Source organism: Bombus pyrosoma, linkage group LG14, assembly GCF_014825855.1.
Source record: "Bombus pyrosoma isolate SC7728 linkage group LG14, ASM1482585v1, whole genome shotgun sequence".
NCBI lineage: Eukaryota > Metazoa > Arthropoda > Insecta > Hymenoptera > Apidae > Bombus > Bombus pyrosoma.
This window is the reverse complement of record NC_057783.1, coordinates 726,767-744,034: the sequence shown is the minus strand read 5'-3', so window position 1 is coordinate 744,034 and position 17,268 is coordinate 726,767. Positions and strand designations below refer to the sequence as shown.

The following is a 17,268-nucleotide window of genomic DNA, read 5'->3' as shown; positions in this document are numbered from 1 at the left end:
GATCCTGACGCGTCAGTGCCGGCAATTTCAGAGGAAGACGGCTCACACCGCTTTCAGGTTCTCAGAAATTCTCTCCAGTCATCGGCAGGAATTTATCGAATTTCTACGCGAACGCTCGGTGATTAATAAGTTTTTACGCGCATTACACCTGATCGCGTGACAAATCGATTTCCGTCCCTCGTTCTTATTGTGTTCCAGTATTACCTTTATGATTGTCTTGTGAATTCACTTCCGTTCTTCGTCTCCGCTGGAAATTCTCCGCATCTCCACTACCACTCGTACGCTACCAGGCTGCATAAAATCAACATCTCGGTTCTCCCATCGTAAACGCGAGAGTAGAAAGAAATAGCAGCGGGTGTAGGTACGTGTACGACAGACGAGAAGATGGAAAAGGGATTTCGGTGATGTCGTAGAGCGAAGCGAGGAGGGAGAACGCAGCGAGGAACAAAAAAAGAAAGAGACACGGTAAACGTGGAACCAGCGGTCATAAAAATCCGATGCGCAGGTATAAACCAACGATCTACAAGTCCGTGCGTGGACGATCCTAATCTCTACACGTCGCTGGAATAACAGCAGCCGAAGCTGCGTGACGGAAAGACAAGAAAAAGGGTCGGGAAGAAATAGTTGGATGATCGAATTATCGTGAGTTTGTTAAAAAAATCAGCGGAATGGTATTCTCCTTGTGGAAACAAAAGGCGGACGATCTCGGAGGAATTTTCAACGCGCGAGATCCAGGCTGTCTAACGTTTTCGCCTTCTTTCAATAGCTTCGAGCTAGGTAAGCGGATAGTCTGTGAAATTTTTATGTAGAATTCCTCCCTTTTAGCGATACCAACGGCGACGACTAATTCGTCCTTCTTTTCAAAAGACGCAGCTTTTACGCGTCTTGTTGCCATTTTTGGGTATCATGAATGTAGCTCCAGGGTTTCTTGCTCGTTGATTCATGCTTTACACCGACATTTTTATTTGGTCACCGCTGTCAAAAGATATATTTGTCGCGGGGAAGTGACAGTAAAAACAGGCTGAAAACGTTGATCCGTCATACGTGTCTTAGGAGGTAATTAATAGAGGAGGGTTCGGTATGGCTCGTTCGCTCGGTCATAAATTCTGTGGAAGGTCGGCAGTGAACGACGCATAAATTTCACTTGGACGCGACAAACGCGCGTTCGTACGAGCGCGCGCGATTTCGCGAATTGAACGGCGGGGAGCGTTCGAGAGCTAATGGTTTCGTAATTGAATAAATGTGGGCGATTAGTCGCGCAACCTCCGAGACGGTTAACGAGCTACCGTCTAAATAATTCAGTAACGGCTTACTGAAAATCGAATTTACAGTTAATCGGCATTTAATTTAAAACACCGATTAACAGACTAACAGACTTATCTTTCTCATCAGTGGCGCGACGATCGGATCTAGCTTCGCATTAATTCGTAATTTTCGTTAGTCTCGCGGTGACGTTGGAAGACTCAGAGGTTACTGACTTCCTCGAAAGTCTCGCCGCCAGACCCTATATATCGAACAAGAGTTTTATTTCTTATTATTAGGCACAGATCGCTGCACGTTGCTTGCGATACAACCACAATACATCTGCGTAACCGAAAAATGAGAGAAAAGTTTCAGTGAAAACAATGGACAGACGAGGAAGTAGCGTGCACCGACCGTGCACGTGTACGATGCCCCCGTGGTCTTATTTCTTCTTGAATCTAGCTTTCTTCGACACCACTACGGCATTAGACGGAGACTTTGGGTTCGACTGATTTTTATGCTTTTTGCTCTCCACGTGCTGAGCAAACGTACTCTCGGAGTTTAACGACAGATTGCACGGTGCACAATAATACTGGCCTGCAAACGAAACAGTTTGCTCAGCTACCTCGCTGGTTATCGTTCAAACGTTCGTGAAGATATTCCTACCTGATGGTGTTCGGTAAATGGAATAATCTATAGGTCCAGGGGTAGCGGGTGTCGCCTCGCTCTCGGTAGCTAAAAACATTACATACGATAAACATTGCGGTGATAACGAACGAACGTATTGGCCCGCTCATAAGTTTTAAGGTCAAGACGCTTACGCAGGCGTACGGGAACTTGACAAATCATTAGGATATTGTCGAAATCTTCGAGAATTATTACTTTCGTTGACTATATTTGATTAACCGTTATTATATATTATCGTGGCTCGTGCAAACTGAACGTGTTGTCCTAACGCTTACGAACGGGATAGATGTTTGTAAATAAAATAGTTACCAGGCTCGGGAACGGGCAATCCGTTCAATCTGAGCATTCTCAAGTGCCTAGCACCACGTTTGTGCGTTTCTAATTGATCCTGCCGATTTGCCGAAACACCGCAGAGATCGCAACGCAACGGCGTTGGATAAGGAGGCGGTGTGTAGATGGAGGCCGTTGCTGGCACAGGTACCGCATTGGTACCGTCAGGTACTACCGGCTGTGCCGGCTGTGTAGATTGCACTTCCGCCTGAAAAGCCATTCCGAATCGGCCGCTGGGATCTATTTGACTGTACTGATTTTGATTTTGCGACTTCTTCGACGGCCTGTAGAATTCAACGCTCTGGTATGACGATCTCGGCTGACACAGCTATCTTTCTAAGAATAATTTGAGACAAGTATACATCTCTGTACCTCGCACGACGTCCGCCGTTCGCTGCTCTAATATGTTTTTTACCAGCGTAGTGTTGCGTCGCATCCGTTTGCGACGTGAACCACGTCTTACAAATCTGCAAATCAAACACGTTTCGCTCGTGTAACAGCGTTCAATCGCGATTTACCTGTTATTCCATTCCACCAACGACGATGTACTTTTCATCTGCTTACATCACAATAGTTTTGCCAGTCGGTGGTCGTACTACTGACTTGGCCGTCTTCGGTCTTTTGTTTCTTTACACTCTGATTCAGAAACATAGACACCTTCTTCTGATGCGGCTTTCCATCGTAATGTAACTTTGCTTGTAACATAGAGTTCATCTGAAACCGTTCATTTTTAAGCAATCTACATTCGCTCCCGTATTTACTTAAATACGTGTTAGTCAAACAACGAGACGATATTCAACAGAGTCACGCGTGTATTTTTATCGGATAAAGTAATCGAGCCTTACAACTGCATTGCACAGATCGCATTTCAGCGGTTTCATTAGTGCTGCCAGTTCCCTCTGGGCGCTTGCAACTTTCTCTACGAAATAGAAACATAAATCAATCTTTAATTAGCTAAAGTACCGTAAGAATCTGGAATCGGATTTCTCCAATGATAATTTGACGCGCATAAAGCGCATATTCTACAGGCTTCCACTGAACTTTTTCCATGATAAACAAACATATCCTATTTGTTTCACTCGTTATCACGTGTCGCCAACAATTACCTGCGTCTACCGCGGGATCGATGAACTCGTTCTTGCGTTTGTAATACTTGTTCTTGGTCTTGTTGCAAACTTGTATCGTCGGCGATACGACTGCCGCAGCTGCCGCTTTGTAGGTCGTGTCATACCACCGTGCATAAAGGTCCGATGTATCGGAATCCGTTGGTACCCACCACGGTGTAGTTGGCTGTCCAGGTGTTTGTGGTTGCATCGCCGGATGCATGATATACGCTGTTGGCACAGGAAGGCTTGGAAACGATGTGGTTGCTGCTTGAATCGTTGTTAGATTTCCCGCTGTTTCGTTAGTCGATAAAGCGGTCGTCGTCGATTCCGTTGTCACAGGTTGTTGTTGCTCTGTCGTAATTGCCAAGTTGTTGCTTTTCGGCGTTGTAACAGGAGGCGGAGGCGGCGGAGGCGGTGGAGGCGGCGGCAGAAAACATTCTAATCCTGTATTGTGCACGAACGGAAAATATTTCATTCAATTACCGCAACAATTTTGGTAAATGGTAGATAAAACGCGCATGCCAAAGAATTTGCGTTGACCCTTAGATTTATCTCGCTAATAAAATGACCGGACAGTTTAAGCGCCTCCGAGGCACGTATAAAAATGCGCGGTTAAAATAAAGCGAAAAAATAAAATAATCAAATCCGAAGAGATGCGTATCAACGTAATTTGCTCCAAGATCGGATTTAATCGCGCGCAATGCTCTGACTAATTTTGCTAATTTCGAATAAGTCGGCGAACGTAACCCGTAATATCGGTCATTTTTATTTGTAACATGCAAGATACATTTCCCGAGCTGTTACAAACGGCAGTAAGCGTATTTCGCTTATCGACTACACGCTGCTATAATATCCACTCTACACCTCGCGATCGAATAATCTGCTTTAGCACCCGCGATTAACTTTTGCGCTATCGAGATAACGGGAGTAACGTATTGGTTAAATTTGATGAAAAAATTAGTATCGCGCGTAAGGAATGAAACGCATAACGCGGTAATAACGCTCGATACAATGTTCATAAAATACCAACGATCGTATCATCCTACATACGCTTAAATGGTAACACAGTGTTTATATACATTGTTACGGATACCACATTCGATGCAACATAATCCATTTACATCTGTATCGCCATTTAATTAATTACGATCTGTCGATAAATTTCAATTTCATTCATAAATTTTGCATTTTCCTACGAAAACGACAGAGATGTATCGGCACGCTGTTGCATCGGTATATATACACGTATGTATCTGTTATTTCATACTTTAAGCCGTCAGCTGATTTCGACAGTGAAACACCGAATGAAAGTTTGACAGTAAGCACACCAGTACTCTACAGTCAACGCGTCTTTTTATTTCACGTGCCAGATATAGAGAGCAATACGTGCATGCTTTGAGTAATTGTTTTGATAATTGACTGATATAGACATATCAAAAGTCACATCCGGTTATTTGTAATAGAAGCTGTTGCATTAGGTGGCGTACGTTTGTGTTTGCAGCGACATTCTACCATTCATAAAATATATCTTGTCGTAAATACAACAATGACAATGACAACGACAACGACAACGTGACGAACGTTTTATGTATTTTCAATGATCGACGTGTCCGGGACATTTACGTGTTTGCATATTTTCGGCACACTAGATTCACTAGGGCATATGTTTCTACAACGTGAATCAATGAGAGAAATTCTTACCTACAAATAGAAACTCACCCGGTATTTCTGGATTTTCGATGATCTTCGCGCTAGACATTTTGCAGCGTAAATACCGCGATATTTCTCTATTATTGTCAGAGAAAACTTGACGGCGCGCGATAATTACGGCGCGATAAGGAGCCTTGTTTTCGTTCGCTCTGCACTCGCGAATTAGTTTCCTGTCTGTAGTTTTACATTTCGCACGATTCGCTGGAACATGGTATCATTACGATTCATGTATTATGTTTGACTGTCAATTATTCGGTGAAATACAAAAGTTTGTGAGGTTAATAGACGAGTTTGACAAGCGACCCGACGACATTACGCGATATTGAACTGTGATGCAAGATGGCTGCTAACACTACGTTCGTCGATCGTGGACTATCCAAAATTATTAGAATTACCACAGAAAATAGAATTTTTTATGGCCAACTTGTCGAAAATCGCTTGATCCGGGAGGATGGAGGAAAAGGCTGAGCTTTTAACATGCATCGAGGAAAAAATAGAGAGTGGCAAAGCCACGATAGACAGGCTGAAACTTGTGGGAAAGATTGACGGGATTGAAAAACTTATACGAAAAATTCAACAAGAAATTAAATTTTTAGAAAAGGTATGTCTCCTTGAAATTATAATAAGAGTTCCACCGTATACATATATTTCCTTCGCGAGTTTGAGTAGCGATCATATGCATCTATAATCTGTGAATCTGTAAAATATTTCATTGTATCTGTTTCTTCTAATCTCGTTGATTATAAATATGCAAGGTGGTTACATACTTTTTAAGTTAAAAGAATCAGGATTATAATTATATGCTATTCTCAATAAAGGTACAATCTACAGGGAATGTAAAGAAAGAACATCTACAGAGTACAAATTTGATTCATTTGAATGCAATTGTAGCACGACTCTTCTGCGCTAATGAACCTACCAATGTTATGAAACCCTTTAAGTATCAGAAGTCACGCTTAGAAGTAGATATTGTATGCAATGGTGGTGCGTCATGGATAAAAGTTATTGCTAGAAATGCTAGAGCTCTCACTATGATTTCAATGGGTAATGGAGAATACGGGCAAAAATCTGTGCTTGACCAAGCAATGAGTTACTTGCGATGCGCAAAATGCTATCCACATTTATATAGGCCACCTGATATCGTATTCCACTTTGCTTATGGTATAGAAATTCCATTGGCTACACGTTTGGAACACATGGGAGTAATCGTTGAAGGGGATAAAATGCAGTGTGAAGATGTAAAAAATATAGATGTACACGGTATTAATGTTTTCTTAATACGGTACATGCATGAATATATTTCACACCATTAACTAAACAATGATATTCATGGTTTATTCTTCCGGAGGTAGATAGCGAGGACAGATTTTCCACATGGATGTATTCGTTAGAATCTGCCGAGGAGCCTTTGGATGAATATAAAAAGAACATAGATTCAGATTTAGATACGTTAAATACATCTTTCCTTAAAACTGAAATAAATATTCTCAACTTGGATGTGTCAACTTTATTAGCGTACGTGACAAACATGACCAATGGATACGATTGTTTTATTTATCGGGAACCTTTACTCACGCAACAAGCAGAAATGGAGAGAGAACGTCCAGTGAAACCCATTTTAGAGGATTTGTTTAAAGGAAAGAGACTAATTGTCTGTCAAACTGCTTATGAAAATTTTATGAACATTATTGATGTTATCGGTGGACCCAAAGAGACTCTTAGGGCAAAAGAACTACTTAGTAAAGTTCAGATTGTTAAGGATATACCAACAGGCAGAATAATGGAGAAGCTTAATTTGGGTGGTAAAATTAAAGATAGATCTAGATTAGTTTTTTCAACAGGGGAAAATATGAAAAGCATTACAGTATCGGCGAATGAGGGATTTGTTAGAGCAGCACGTATGCAGGTATAAGTATTTGCATTATAAAATATAATAGTTTCAAACAATTCCAGTAATAACTTTTTTCAGGGAATTGAATGTACAGTCTTTCTGCATGAACCTAGATCTCTCTCAGAGATTAAAGAAGGTTATGCAACAAAAATAGATCCATCTTCTTGATACCAGTCAAATGCATTTTAGGTTATTACGAAAGAAATATTCACGCTATACAAGAAATATTTCTATTGTTTACTATCAAATGCTATTACTAGATCAGGCTTGATAATTAACGCGCATGTCCATACTTTCTTCAAATTCTGTAAAAAAAAAAAGCAAAGGTTACAAGTAAAAAGGTTAATGTTAAATAGAAATGTTTCCGATGTAAAAAATATGAAGTATACCATCAATAAATTTGTTGAAGTGTGGATTTCTTTCTTTTGCTAACTGAATGTATTCTTTATATTTGATTTCGTCTCCAAGTTGTTTATAACACTTTGCGCTATTTAAGAGGGCTTTCAAGTTTGTATTATTAACTTTTAGCGCCCATTCGCAGTCGGCTAAAGCTTTTTCGAATAATCCAAGCTGAATATACGATAGAGCCCTATTATTCCATAACACGGTCGAATCTTTTCGTTGCTCGAGTGCCTTACTATAGTATGTTACCGCTTTTTCGTAGTTCTTCTCCTTAAATGCTCCATTACCAATTGTTTTCAACGTTTCCGCTCGTTCGTTTCTAATTTTCCGGTTCTCCGCTCTTTCTTTCGCATCTTTCTCCACGCCTTTCATAAACGCTTCTATATAAAGAAACCTTCGATTAGTCTGGGAATGTAAAACACAATGATCATTACTTGCTACCTCTACACATTTGTTCCTGAGTTGAATTTTCATTGACCGAACATTTGTTAATCACTGTACGATTAATTCTTATTTCTAACTCGGTATCCTCGCATATATCTTTTTCCAACCGTTTCCCCAAAATTTCATCGGCCAATATTTGTCCGTGCTTCTGTTCTTCAGGATCGGAAGACGCCAACTTTTTCACAACTTTTTCTTAAAATTTGATAAATTGAAGATTATGTTCGTAATTGAGAAAGGAGATAATGCTTACCGACTTCGGTAACGCGACGCATAAAGTTCTGAAATTCCTCCTCAGTTACATGTTTATCTACCATTAAGTTGTCCATAATTTGTTCACCTTCTGCTATCTTTTCACCGAGCTTATTATGATCTACTATCTGATCCATACTTTAAATACTTTTTAATAAAAATAATTAGACAAGATCGAGCTAACCAAAATGTGAGGACAACTACAACTACAGAAGGTTTCCATAGAAACATGTAACGTAGTAGCATGAATTATGCGCTGAGTGGTTCAAGCGTTAAATAAGTATGAAACATTTGTATTCAATTGATTTATTAGAAAATGAACAAGATCATGTAAGAAAGTAATAAGTAAGTGAAGTAGTGAACTATGGTTAATTTATATATATATATATATTCAATATATATATATATATATATTCAATATATATATATATTCAATATATATATATATATTGAAATTTTGCAGCTTCTTTTTTAAACAAATATTTATAATCACCAAAAGTTTTATTCAGTCTAAGTGTTATCTTCAAAGCAACATATATTAATAATTTAAAACATTTGTTTTATCTATTAACCGTTGGATCCCTTTCTTGGGGGAAATTCAGGAAGCGTCCCTGCGTTATAATATGTCTGTTCGACATTTGTAACGGGAAACATTTGGGACGATCCCATGAGTGTCTCCGAATTTTCATTGTCAATTTCTTCGACTTCAAGGGGGTCCATATCCGCATCTTCTTCCATTTCAAATATGTCTACTTCATCTTTTATATAAACCGCATACTTCATAGATTTGTTGCTTTCTGAACTAGTCCTTTGTTTCCTTTTGTCTAAAGGTTCATTTCTCTGAAACTCTTGACTAGTTGTAGGTGGTTTTCCAGCTGTAATTTCAACTTCGTCCATAATACATAATTTTTTCAAAGGCAAAGATTTGTCCTTTGATATAGCAGACAGAACATGGGGCCAGCTAATAACAGGTTCAGAAGACTCTTTTCTTTTTTGAGGTGGTGGGTTGGAAATTCCTCTACTAGTGCTTGGCATGTCGTTAATGTCTACAATACTGATTCCAGAGCGTCCTGTATCTAAACGTTGACTCAATAAATTAATATTACCTTCTTCACTTTTTTTGGTAGCGTCTAACGGGATTTTATTTCTGGTTTTATGAAGATGAGTAGACGAAGGCAACTTTGTCGATTGACTGGCCGTTTTATTTTGTGGTTTATTACTATTAGGATCATGATCAGGTACTGTTTTGGTAGGTAGACCTTTCGTTTCTTCGATTTTTAAGCGAGATACCGTGGTCGTTTTCCTGGACGTATCATGAGAGGCGTTGTTCGATTCTCCTACCAAAACGGAAGTTTGAATATGCCGTAGTCCGGTGACTTCCAAAATTTCGGCCAATTTCAACAGCCTTCTAACCTCACTTTGAACCACTTGTATTTCACCGCAGTACATGAAATTGACGATAGTCTTGAGATCATCTGCTTCGATATCGTGAAGAATAATCATAGGATGAGGATGATCGTTGGCGACGAGCAGGCGACGAAAGAACGAGCTCGAGTTGGCCAATACCATTTTGTGACATTTTAAAATCGTCCCGTCTTTACATACTAAAGAAAGATCTACAAACTGTTGCTTCTCGTAACATGTATCGAGGGAAACTGCCAAATGCGACGGAAAACTATGCCACTTTAAACTTAATACTGTCTCTTCCCTCATCTTGAATATTGTAATTGACAGCTTTCGATTTTACGTACGACTCACAGCACACGACTTTCGTTTATAACAACACACTCGCCATGACACGTGCCGCTGTCATCGCAACTATGTTTTAAGCGGTGCATCGCAGCAGACAAAATATTCTTTAACGTGCCAAACGTGGATTAGAAACAGATTTGCAATATCGAACTGTAACGATCGATTTCCCTAATACATGAAATGTACCTTTCGTACGATATAGGCACGTTTAAAAATTCACGAATTCCATGCTTTTGAGGAAAATTGATTCCATGTTTCAAAAATAACCTGCATGGGAATCGATTTTCGTCAGTCAGATGTCGTAGTTACATAGAAGGAGAGAAATATGCTATCGTCTTGATTATCCGATCTAAAAATATTCATTTTGCATAAATTCGGAATAACATTCGAAATGGCAATCAATTGTTACTTCGTTTTCCAATATGATGGATAGATATGAAAATTCAGATTAGATTCAAATAGGAACACCGTTATATTTCGTAACACTTGTTTTATAATTCTTTTTTGACTGGATCAGCTGGAAATAATAGATTTAAACAGCTTGTGCGTGAAATTTCGTTTTGATTGTCGCGCCAGTCGGAGGTACACGCGCGTACCATAGCGCCATCTCGATGTCTCGAAATCGAAACACATTCTGCGATTCTCGATGCCAATTGAGTTCGATAAGTGCAAATGGTCGTTTAATAACAGATGATTGAACGCGTTCCGCGGCGCGGCCTAGCATTTATCTGTCAAAACTGGTGACGGTCGGCCGATCGGCAATGAGCCGGCTTATGCGTGCTTGTTGATTGTTTTTGCGCTGAGGTTTTTAGGTTATCTAAACGAATACATTACCGAAAGACGTGCGTGTACGTTTTGTGCGTTCAACATTGGGTTTCCCGAGCGGCGCAAACGCATCGATCGTGAGTGCACTTTGAATACTTTCGTTGATTATTATTATTATTATGTGATCGTGAATCAGGAAGGACCGAGAAGAAATACAAAGAGCAAGCGTCAACACGAGAAGGAAGAAAAGAAAGCAAGATGCGAAACGTTCGAGGCAATGTTTTCTGCTATCTCATCGTGGCACTGCTTTTTCTAGCGCCATCCAGTTACGCAGGTAAGCATGGATTCTCTGAAACAATTTACAATCGGCGTTTGCCAGCAAATTAAGTGTCTCTGTACCGAGCGAGGCCGAAATTGCTTCGTTCAATCGAAGCATTGGGGTCACCCCTGTAAGGCCACAATAGTCCTCTTCCGCTTTTTCTCCGTCTCTCCCTTTACCCCTCTCCTGTACTCGCTCTCTTCCTTTCTGGCGCGCGCGCGCTCTCTTTCTTTCTTTCCATTTCTCTCCAATTCCCTTGCTCTCCGACTATCCGCGTGTCTCTTCTCCTCTTGATGCTTATGGTCCAGAAATCGAGCCGCCGCGGGTGTTGTGTTTTTCAACGCCACATCGATATGTTTCACTGGTTGAAACACGTTTCTCTCGCTTGATTCGCTCGCATATATTCCGTGTTCAATTTTTCAAACATCAATTACTGCCGTGTACATACTGTCCGAATGGAAGATAAACGATTAACGTAGCACGTAGCAGACGCTCGTTATCGCATAATCAATTTGTTTCGGTTGTACGGTAGTTGATATATAACGGCCGGTATTTCCCGTTGTAATTATATGCCCGACAATTTTTTCTTTCGACGGATTTCCATGAACCTACGGACGAAATATACGTTGGCAATATTTATTATTGTCTAGCCAGAAGGTACGAAGCTTATCGCGTTCAATTACAGTTGTTGATATATTTTACACCTTTGTTCGCTTTCTTTTGCTCAAGGCACACAGCGTTCACTTTATAACGAAGAAGATGAGTCAATGTTATAACGAGTCCGTACGTAGCGTTTAACGTTATTCAACACTAGTGCTACTAGTATCAGTATCAGCAGCAGCCGTCGTCTTCTTTCATTTCTCGCCATCGACGAATAGCGCAAGATAAATAAGACAGGCACGAATCTGCTCAATTGAAAATGTAACTTTGCGTCTCGCATCCCATTTCGTGGGAAATAATTAACGCGCAGTTGACGCGCAAACCTTTTATTTAGCGGTCGTAATTAGCTCTGCGAATGAATAATATTTCGCGACGATTCGCGATACAGTCATCCTGTATTGTCCGCCCATGTAATTTATTTTACAGAAGATACGGTTATCAACCACGTACGTTCAATGTTTCCATCATGGCCCAGTATGTGCTATATAAAATGAAGTAACAGACTTATTTACAGTCTAACTGTAGTCGATAGATTTATATATATGTATACAACATACAGCGGCTATAACAAGTATTTGCGTCTTGCTGTATTTCTTGCAGCATTTATACACCAATTAATTAAATTTCGTATCATTGACTTTTTTATCGGTACAAAAGTTGAAGAATGAGCGTATGCGCGAATAGTTTTCGGCTGTTATGTAATATTTTTTGGTAGAGTTCCGCCGTTTCATTTAGTAGCGCGCACACGCACGTAACGTGAGGTTCAAATGAAAGATGTCGTTGTTCTACAACTGTACATTTTAAGTAAAAATTCCGCGATACTGTACATTAATAAATATAATTGCAGAAAACTGAATGCGATGTTTCAAGGCAAGCAGATATACCTAGCACTGCCTTAAACGTTCGCGAAATTCGTTTGCATCTTGACAAGCGTATCGCAACAAGGCACCTTATCGAATTAATGCGATACTATCGACTTAAATCAGAAGAAAGTCCGTTAATTTGCTTGACTCAACCAACCTCCGTGTAGTTAACCTCTGTATTCTAGCTGATAAAACGAATTCGCCTCGATTAACTGATTCAGCCAATTTCGGCTCACGCAGTGTCGATACAGTCGCGATGATACACCACTCTCGCTGGAAGCGCTTTGTGTCTTTTGTTCAAACGAAGCGAAAAATGATCGTTACTGTCGGCTGACTCCGATAGCGATAGAAAAAGACGATAATGACGAGCTCGTGACTATGAATTTGCTGACAGTTATCGTTATCGTTCAATTCGAGCGAGACGATCATATCATTAACAAAATTTTATTCTTCTTAGCTGTGCATTGTTTTGCGTGCATTTTATGCAAATCGATTAACAATGATTCATTAAATGGATAACACTGTAGGATAAAACGTGGTCTTTGTTCGTGCATACTGTGGCTCATGAAAGTACATGTTTGAGTATTTATCGTAGGAAACTTTATGTACATATTATCTGCGTTATATAAAGACATTCTTAAATTTCATTCATCGCTGTAACGATATATGGCTGTGACGATTCGATCGGTGTTTAAAAGCAATCTGAGAATGTATATAGAAATTAGAAGACGATGTAAACATTTATTTCGTAGGAAATCAATGTTCGTATACATAAGTAATTAGCGTTAAAACGATCCGTTCAAGTAACTGCGATCCCGTTTAAATACTTTTCTTATCTTTGTGAAATACGTGTTTGCGCAAAATATCGAAACGTTTCATACAACGCGCATAGTATATTCGTAAAAGGTACGATCAAAGTTACCGGATTACATTAATCCTACAAATGTTTCCGGGGCTGGAATATTCATGTTGCTCATAGTCGATGGTGGGGCAAAGCTCTGGTTCGTTTCATCGTTTACCTGCTGTGACTGATAATCCATACTTGTTAACCTTTGCTTAGACGAATTAGCTAAGCTTTGCATGTCTCCTGCTTTCGATTCGTGCAATCTTGGTATTCGGCTGATTGGGCCTGATCTGGTACAATGTAACGCTACTTGTTGATCTGGATGCGCTGCCTGATTGAAAGTAATTTACCGACTACTCAGATGTTTCAGCGGAAAATGCGACACAGCAGTTTCAACGGTGCGACATCAACAAAGCGACGGATCAGTGTGGCGAAAACGAAAGATGCTTTAAAAATTCGGAGAACGAAGAAGCACAGTGCAGATGCGTGAGAGGTTTCGAAGCGGACGGACGCCAGTGTGTCCAGGTTACTACACTTCGCAACGTAATTATTGATCAGCCAACGATCGAAGTCCACTCAGGAGGTATATATATATATGAAAACGTCGACAGCGAAAGATCTAATCTAAAAATTTAGCTTGGTATCGGCGCAAACTAAACTATTCTGTGCAAATCTCGTAAACGGTCGAGCATACAATTTTCCATGATACTTTCCATGATGTTTCGCTATTTTTCCTCTAGATCGATAATACGATTGCGTTAACTCGTTATATCGTACATAGAGTAACCACGAGATAGGGTTATCGTGGAAGGAAATGTTTAATTAAGAAACGCTACGATTTTTCATGTGGATGGTGCTGAATGAAATAATTTTAAAATTTTGTTTAGGTAGTTCCATAGCTGCTGGCTTGTTTATACTGACTTTCCTCATAGTAATGAGCGTGTTACTGTATTTCGTCGAGAAGCGATATAAGTGGTTGCAACGAGTTCGACAACTTCGTTCGAATCATTACGGCAATGTGCTAGTCACAAGAGACGACGACGATGACGATTCACCGATAGCGTAAGCTGGTACCTAATAGTAATTAATAGGTGTGCCGTGTACAAAGTGCGAAAGTTTTTAACAAAAGCACGAACTTTAACGCAGAGACGCTCAGTTACACAATTCATAATTTAAAGCGACAAGCTTTGAGTTACCGCTGCGTGGATCGCCTTACCGAATAACCGCAATAAAAATCTAGTACCGGTTCATGTCCGACTCCCTCGTCTTCCCGGGCGAGTTGTAACGGAAATTTCGATCGATTTCTCTATCGATTTCTATCGAGTTCTATAGGCAATGCATTTAACCGCTTATACCTCCGTGATCGTGACTTCGAGTATTCGACATTTCGAGAATCGAACATTGAACGTCGCACATGAACGTCTTCTCTTGGAGCTTGTTAACGCTTAGGGAACAATATTGTGTAACTCTGTGTACCTATATATGGAGGGAAGGTTTAGATACCAGGTATGCGCGAAGCAAAATATCGTCGAACTGAATTAAGAGGCTAAATGTAAACGAGTGTCGGTGTAAGTAGACGTGTTTTATGCCGATAAACATAAATATTTCATCTCTGAACGTGTAAAACATATCCGTCTCCGACTTTTTACGTAACATCCATTCGGATGGTAATTACACGTATGTACTTTTCTAAAGGTAAAAGGACATTTCACCGACCATATTGGCAGCAGATTATCGATAATCGCACGATATTTATGCGGCTATTATTTAACGATCGAAAATAGAAGAGGACATCCGCATAAGAATACTGCTACTTACACGATCACCGATTCTACGTTTATATACAATGGTTATAAAGGATACGGGATAACTGACTGCGGTTTCGATAGTTTGTAAGAACATATTGAAAGCATAATTTTTTACGATAACATTAAGAAGCTGGTCAGTAAACTTTAACACGTTATTGATATGTTGTATAAAATCGGTGACTATCGGCCCATCTTTCGCTCTATACAAAATTTAGGATGAATTACATATTTACATTCTCAACTGTATTTTCAATCATGCAATGAAATTTGTGCATGTGACGCGATCAAACGTCGATCCGATAATTTTATAGACTGTCTTCCTTTGCAAGATTGCGTGTAAAGTTACATTATTGTTTGCCAATGTTGAAACTTTTCGCAAACCGACGATACATCCGGGATATTGAATCGTGTCGCGTGGATAAAGTTTTACCGTTCTCTCTGAATGTCTTGTTCTTTCGAGGATAACTCTCAAACGGATGTCACTTTACCAAAGAATAAACATTTCAGAATCTAAATTACGATATACATACGTGCCAGCTGCAAGCAAAGGCCATCTTTTGTTACATGTATATCGGTCATTTTATAATTGTAATTAATTAATAATATATATATTGCGTATAGTACACTATCTACTGCATAATTACCATATATTGTGTAATATATAATTGATTAATTATCATTAAAAAGTTTCTGTCACGTATGATTTCATACGCTTCCTAAATATTCCTGCAATGTTATTAATTAATCGCGAGGGGTGTCGATGATTTTTCTCTTTGTTACAAGTCGAAGGGAGTTAACTTTTAAACTGCAAGACGTTTAGACACTGCTACACTCATACCAAAAGAACGTTGCATTTCTTATCGCGCTCGGCATTGTTTTTGTAATATAAAGAAATTTGTAAATAACTTTCCGCCATTCCGCGGGTGCGTATTCTTGCCAGCCAATCAGTCTCTTTCCTATAGCATATAATCTAATTGTGATTCTGAAGAAAATCGCATATACATACACGAATTTATTCCTAAGAAAAGGGACGAGTCTCTCTCTCTTGCGAAAGATTATTGAAACGTACACATTTGCATTTATTTTGAATTTATACGCATATTTATATATATATATATATATATATATATCAGGATATATATAAATATAAATATTATATATATATATATATTTAACCTATTCTTATACTCTATCATTTATGTACAGAACTACGCGCTAGTAGCTAATCAGAGCAACTAGTCGGTGCTCGAGATATCGATTCTGATTGGTTAGACCGCTCGGCATCGTGAGACGAGATTTGATATTTTTATAGTTGGCGAGTACAAATTGAAACGGTGCGACAGGTATTAGCGAATTATTGTTTCTAGTTACGTGTCGCCGGAAATTCTCTCGTAGTTTGCGATACGATCATAGATACGATGAACGTCACCGCTCATTTCACTTGTTAACGACACGTCTATTAGAATACACTTCAGCGATGCAGTTTGACAATTCGACTGACTGTAATTATTGTTACCGTTTTTCATAATAGCCACGTTTACGCAAAACATCGACAATCTTGCATTGCAATTTGTTGCAGTAGTTGGAAATTGATTCAAGCGAGATGGGAGAGAGAATGTTATTCTGTAGATTTAATTCGTCCTTTCGTATTTACAGGGATGACTCGGTTTGTGTGTACGTGGCTCTGTTGAGTTGTAAATTTTACTCTGTGATGTATTTTACGTTATCCTTGATGAAACATTTATTATCGATTAATCAACGTTCTCGTGGCACAATTTGCTAAGAGTGATACTTGCTCGATTGCAGGAACATACTGTAGTTTCGAGTTCCTTGACGTTGTACGTACATATCGCATAACTGCTTTAAATGCAAAATATTAATAAGAAATTTGATCGTTTCTCCATTAATGAAATGATTTGTTTTCTCATAATAAATTTTGCGGCTAAAAAAATGTCTAAAACTGCGCGTCTAAAAATTAAGAGAAATCTAACAAAAAGCACTGAATTTGTCTATTTCTAATAAATGCGTACGAAACGTGTCATCAGAATTAAGTCATCGATGACCACAATGAAGGATTTGTAAATATTCAACATCGATAAATATAAAATAGAAAATAAAGAAAGTAACACTCAAACGCCGCTGTACCATTGATTATTTTACGTTCCTCTTGATCAACCTGTTTAGTTAATACGTACC

The 17,268-nt window shown here is 39.2% G+C and overlaps 5 protein-coding genes across 7 annotated transcripts; 2 read left to right on the top strand and 3 right to left on the bottom strand.

Moving 5' to 3' along the window:
* Positions 1–1,509: 1,509 nt before the first annotated feature.
* On the bottom strand, positions 1,510–5,216 carry LOC122575238 (zinc finger protein 346-like). Its single transcript, XM_043743940.1, has 8 exons — positions 5,085–5,216; positions 3,366–3,809; positions 3,105–3,178; positions 2,824–2,973; positions 2,632–2,726; positions 2,239–2,543; positions 1,909–1,977; positions 1,510–1,839 (listed from the first exon to the last, which is right to left on the bottom strand). Exons 1-8 carry the CDS (start codon positions 5,122–5,124, stop codon positions 1,685–1,687), a joined length of 1,332 nt encoding a protein of 443 aa, XP_043599875.1. The 5' UTR covers positions 5,125–5,216; the 3' UTR covers positions 1,510–1,684.
* A 300-nt stretch (positions 5,217–5,516) lies between these two features.
* Positions 5,517–7,379, top strand: LOC122575239 (UPF0415 protein C7orf25 homolog). The gene is made up of 4 exons (XM_043743942.1): positions 5,517–5,676; positions 5,894–6,335; positions 6,428–6,981; positions 7,045–7,379. Exons 1-4 carry the CDS (start codon positions 5,527–5,529, stop codon positions 7,132–7,134), a joined length of 1,236 nt encoding a protein of 411 aa, XP_043599877.1. The 5' UTR covers positions 5,517–5,526; the 3' UTR covers positions 7,135–7,379.
* On the bottom strand, positions 7,174–8,454 carry LOC122575241 (tetratricopeptide repeat protein 12-like). 2 transcript variants are annotated; one of them, XM_043743945.1, is made up of 5 exons: positions 8,063–8,454; positions 7,810–8,004; positions 7,618–7,748; positions 7,356–7,536; positions 7,174–7,271 (listed from the first exon to the last, which is right to left on the bottom strand). In XM_043743945.1, exons 1-5 carry the CDS (start codon positions 8,196–8,198, stop codon positions 7,228–7,230), a joined length of 687 nt encoding a protein of 228 aa, XP_043599880.1. In that variant the 5' UTR covers positions 8,199–8,454; the 3' UTR covers positions 7,174–7,227. The 2 variants fall into 2 exon arrangements, with proteins under 2 accessions (XP_043599880.1, XP_043599879.1); XM_043743944.1 differs by having other exon boundaries at positions 7,356–7,748; positions 8,063–8,434.
* Positions 8,455–8,488: 34 nt separating this feature from the next.
* Positions 8,489–10,152, bottom strand: LOC122575240 (protein bric-a-brac 2-like). Its single transcript, XM_043743943.1, has one exon. The coding sequence runs from the start codon at positions 9,772–9,774 to the stop codon at positions 8,629–8,631; it is 1,146 nt and encodes a 381-aa protein (XP_043599878.1). The 5' UTR covers positions 9,775–10,152; the 3' UTR covers positions 8,489–8,628.
* A 189-nt stretch (positions 10,153–10,341) lies between these two features.
* LOC122575242 lies at positions 10,342–17,206 on the top strand. 2 transcript variants are annotated; one of them, XM_043743946.1, is made up of 4 exons: positions 10,424–10,715; positions 10,775–10,912; positions 13,626–13,847; positions 14,152–17,206. In XM_043743946.1, the coding sequence occupies exons 2-4, from the start codon at positions 10,837–10,839 to the stop codon at positions 14,328–14,330; spliced, it is 477 nt and encodes a 158-aa protein (XP_043599881.1). In that variant the 5' UTR covers positions 10,424–10,715; positions 10,775–10,836; the 3' UTR covers positions 14,331–17,206. The 2 variants fall into 2 exon arrangements, with proteins under 2 accessions (XP_043599882.1, XP_043599881.1); XM_043743947.1 differs by having other exon boundaries at positions 10,342–10,912; positions 13,635–13,847.
* The last annotated feature ends 62 nt before the right edge of the window (positions 17,207–17,268 follow it).

Excerpts from the sequence above, each read along its gene's own strand:
- LOC122575241 (XM_043743944.1), bottom strand. The coding sequence starts at position 8,198 with ATGGATCAGATAGTAGATCATAATAAGCTCGGTGAAAAGATAGCAGAA. Across the intron at positions 8,005-8,062 it reads GCGTCGCGTTACCGAAGTCG|AAAAAGTTGTGAAAAAGTTG; the intron begins GTAAGCATTATC and ends TCAAATTTTAAG. Across the intron at positions 7,272-7,355 it reads CTTCAACAAATTTATTGATG|AATTTGAAGAAAGTATGGAC; the intron begins GTATACTTCATA and ends TTTTTTTTACAG.
- LOC122575242 (XM_043743946.1), top strand. The coding sequence starts at position 10,837 with ATGCGAAACGTTCGAGGCAATGTTTTCTGCTATCTCATCGTGGCACTG. Across the intron at positions 10,913-13,625 it reads AGCGCCATCCAGTTACGCAG|ATGTTTCAGCGGAAAATGCG; the intron begins GTAAGCATGGAT and ends CCGACTACTCAG. Across the intron at positions 13,848-14,151 it reads GATCGAAGTCCACTCAGGAG|GTAGTTCCATAGCTGCTGGC; the intron begins GTATATATATAT and ends AATTTTGTTTAG.
- LOC122575239 (XM_043743942.1), top strand. The coding sequence starts at position 5,527 with ATGGAGGAAAAGGCTGAGCTTTTAACATGCATCGAGGAAAAAATAGAG. Across the intron at positions 5,677-5,893 it reads AAATTAAATTTTTAGAAAAG|GTACAATCTACAGGGAATGT; the intron begins GTATGTCTCCTT and ends TTCTCAATAAAG. Across the intron at positions 6,982-7,044 it reads TTAGAGCAGCACGTATGCAG|GGAATTGAATGTACAGTCTT; the intron begins GTATAAGTATTT and ends AACTTTTTTCAG.
- LOC122575240 (XM_043743943.1), bottom strand. The coding sequence starts at position 9,774 with ATGAGGGAAGAGACAGTATTAAGTTTAAAGTGGCATAGTTTTCCGTCG.
- LOC122575238 (XM_043743940.1), bottom strand. The coding sequence starts at position 5,124 with ATGTCTAGCGCGAAGATCATCGAAAATCCAGAAATACCGG. Across the intron at positions 1,978-2,238 it reads ATTGCCCGTTCCCGAGCCTG|CTACCGAGAGCGAGGCGACA; the intron begins GTAACTATTTTA and ends TAATGTTTTTAG. Across the intron at positions 1,840-1,908 it reads CATTTACCGAACACCATCAG|GCCAGTATTATTGTGCACCG; the intron begins GTAGGAATATCT and ends TTTCGTTTGCAG.